General features: G+C 47.1%; 1 protein-coding gene across 1 annotated transcript; it reads right to left on the bottom strand.

The window, feature by feature from the left end:
• Window positions 1-864: 864 nt before the first annotated feature.
• On the bottom strand, window positions 865-2242 carry LOC103974555 (oxygen-evolving enhancer protein 1, chloroplastic-like). The gene is made up of 2 exons (XM_009389405.3): window positions 1881-2242; window positions 865-1806 (listed from the first exon to the last, which is right to left on the bottom strand). The coding sequence occupies exons 1-2, from the start codon at window positions 2127-2129 to the stop codon at window positions 1048-1050; spliced, it is 1008 nt and encodes a 335-aa protein (XP_009387680.2). The 5' UTR covers window positions 2130-2242; the 3' UTR covers window positions 865-1047.
• Window positions 2243-2761: the final 519 nt, after the last annotated feature.

The following is a 2761-nucleotide window of genomic DNA, read 5'->3' as shown; positions in this document are numbered from 1 at the left end:
TTATTAGAAACAACCCTGAGGAATTCATCTTTCAGGCGAAATTAGAGGGAAAAGAAATATTTATACTAGGGAGTTTTCAGACATCTAGGAATGGTGGGATAGTGATCGGCACATGCTTTTTTTCTTTTATATTAAACATACTACAAAGGGATGCCTTCTTAAGAACGAAGTGGCCAAATCTCATCCGGTATCCAGTACACTTTTGGTGAGTTATTGCCTGGTTTTCTGCTGCTAATTAGCTGTAGATTGGATATCTTCGTTTTGTTTTGCCAGTCCATCTTTATCTTGCAGGTCTCTTGTTCTATCCTACAAATCTGTTCAGTATTTGCTGGATCAAAAGAAGGGAAACCCTACGCCTCATTGGAGTGATCATGTCCAATGACATCAGAATGGTTCAGTGTTCTCCTCTTGGCTTCTTGGGTTAGAAGCAGCATAAAAAGTGTCCTCATTGGAGTAACCATTTTTGTTGTTTCTAATTTCAAAATCATGTGAAGGCTTTATTTTTATATAATCATGCAATAAATTATTCATATAATGTTTTCAATACTCAATGATGGCAAAGGATCTATGCACCTGACTCTAAATAAAAAGGACATTATGACTTCTTGTTGTTACTGTATAATTTTTTCAATCCAAAAATGGAAAAACTTCTAAAATTTCTTCATCATCGATAAAATACCAACAAATGACAAATCTTCCATAAGGTAAACATTTATTTTGGTAGTTCAACTCTCATTTATGTATTCAAGATTATTATATATTACGATTGGAAACATATAAACTAAAAGTTTAATCTGCTAAGGATTATCATATATTACAGTTCTCTCCATTTATTGTTTCATTTCCAGCATCCATATCCTAATGTAAGAACAATAATAGGAAGTAAGATTCAACTTCAGAAAATATAAACTATTACATCATTAATACGTCTGTTAATTATTTCATAGATCAGAACAATCAAGCCAGCAGCAGTCCAAGGAAGAGAGAGAGAGAGAAAGAGAGAGAGAGAGAGATGGTATATATATAGCTGACGCAGAAAGCTCTTCTCTACGACTCAAGCTGAGCATACCAGATGCCCTGGATCTTCACATCCTTGGGCGTCTTCGCCCCTAGGTCGGTGTCCGACGGCTGAAAGCTCTCGAACACGCCGATCACCTCGCCCGTCTCCGGCTTGCTCTTGGTGACGCTCAGCGTGATGGTCCCCGTGGAGGACGACGTGTTCTTGATGTTCTCCTTGCTCAGCTCCTCCTCGTCTCCCCTCCCTCCGGCGGGCAGCGCCACCGCGTTGTCGTACCCGGTGGAGCCCCCCCTCCCCTTGGGGTCCAGGAACGAGGAGCCCCGGTAGCTGGGCACCAAGAACTTGCCGCTGAAGCTCTCGGGCTTGCCGGAGGCCACCAGCTGCTTGATGGTGAAGAGAAAGGGAACGCGCTCGCCGCCGGGAAGCTGCACGGTGACGGCAGCGTAGTCGATTCCGTCCTTCTCCTCGAACTTGACGGTGCCGTCGGGGGAGACCTCGAAGGGCCCCTCAATCTCGTCCAGCGTGTAGGTGAGGCGGGTCATCAGCTTCGTCTTCTGGAACTCTGGCGGGGCGTTCTTGCTCACGGCCTCCGCCTTCACGGTGAAGGAGGTGGGCTCGAGGCATAATTTCTTGGTGTTGTACTTGCCCGGCTTGAAGGCGAACGACTCCACCCCGCCGTCGATGGTCGGGCACTGGTTCGCCGTTCCCGTCCCCTTCACCTCCATGTACGTCTTACTCTGGATCTCGTCATATGTCAGCCTCTTCGGCACTCCCTCCGCGCTTGCTCCCTGTCACATGTGTGCGGGTAAAGAAGAGGTAATCACGAGGAAGGAGAGAACGAACGAGGAGGATGGACGAGTACCGTGACAACGAGGGCGGAGGCGGCCAGGGCGAAGCCGGCGAGCTTGACGCCATCAGCGCACTTCTGGGCCATCTCTCGGACGTCCGACTGCAAGGAGCAGGTGAGCCTGGCACTGGCAGCAGGCTCAAGGCCGAAGGCCTTGGTGAGGTGAGATGAGGACCTCAATTGCACTCCTGCAGCGGTCCGGCTGGTGGCGCCGACCTTTGCCGGCTGCATGAGGGTAGCGGCGGCCTGGAGGGACGCTGCCATTCTTCTTTGCTACTGTGCCTGTGCTGCTTTCCTCCTCCTCCTCTTCTCCGCAGGATCTCTGCGAAGGCGAGTTAAAAGATGTGGTGTGGGTGGTGGATAAGAGGGTTGGATAAGGGATGTCTTCTCATTGGTTGGTGAGTCCCCATGTGGCAATTGTGGTACGCCATAGATTGTCTCTGTGTGGTGCTCATTGAGCTGCCACTTCTGTTGGTGCTTTGCATCCAGCAAATGAGTCCTCGTCACGTCAGTAGTCAGACGCATGGCTGTCACCACACAGGATAAACCAAGTCACACTTGTGCTGCACTTGGGCATGTGTGGTGCACAATTTTGTCATAGTTGTTTAGTTTCATGGAAAACCTGATGATAGCCCATGTTCGTTGGTTAACGTTCTATTTGGATGAGGAATAGAATCGACTCTAGCTTGATACATAGTTCCTTGATGAGGAGGCTTGCTGAGGCTTCTTAAAAGAATTTTCTTTTTCTGGGAAGTTATTAAAACATATTACTCATGAGGGACCATTCCCTCCATCAAAAATAATTACGTCTACTATTGACTTATCTAAAAGTATATAACGTGCAAATATTACTAGCACCTAGAGATATGTTTTTATGAAATCTATTCTTCATAAAT

The sequence above is a fragment of the Musa acuminata genome, chromosome BXJ1-9 (assembly GCF_036884655.1).
Source record: "Musa acuminata AAA Group cultivar baxijiao chromosome BXJ1-9, Cavendish_Baxijiao_AAA, whole genome shotgun sequence".
NCBI lineage: Eukaryota > Viridiplantae > Streptophyta > Magnoliopsida > Zingiberales > Musaceae > Musa > Musa acuminata.
Note: the sequence above shows the minus strand (reverse complement) of the source record. Positions and strands in the feature narration are given on the sequence as shown.

Excerpts from the sequence above, each read along its gene's own strand:
- LOC103974555 (XM_009389405.3), bottom strand. The coding sequence starts at position 2,129 with ATGGCAGCGTCCCTCCAGGCCGCCGCTACCCTCATGCAGCCGGCAAAG. Across the intron at positions 1,807-1,880 it reads CCTCCGCCCTCGTTGTCACG|GGAGCAAGCGCGGAGGGAGT; the intron begins GTACTCGTCCAT and ends CACATGTGACAG.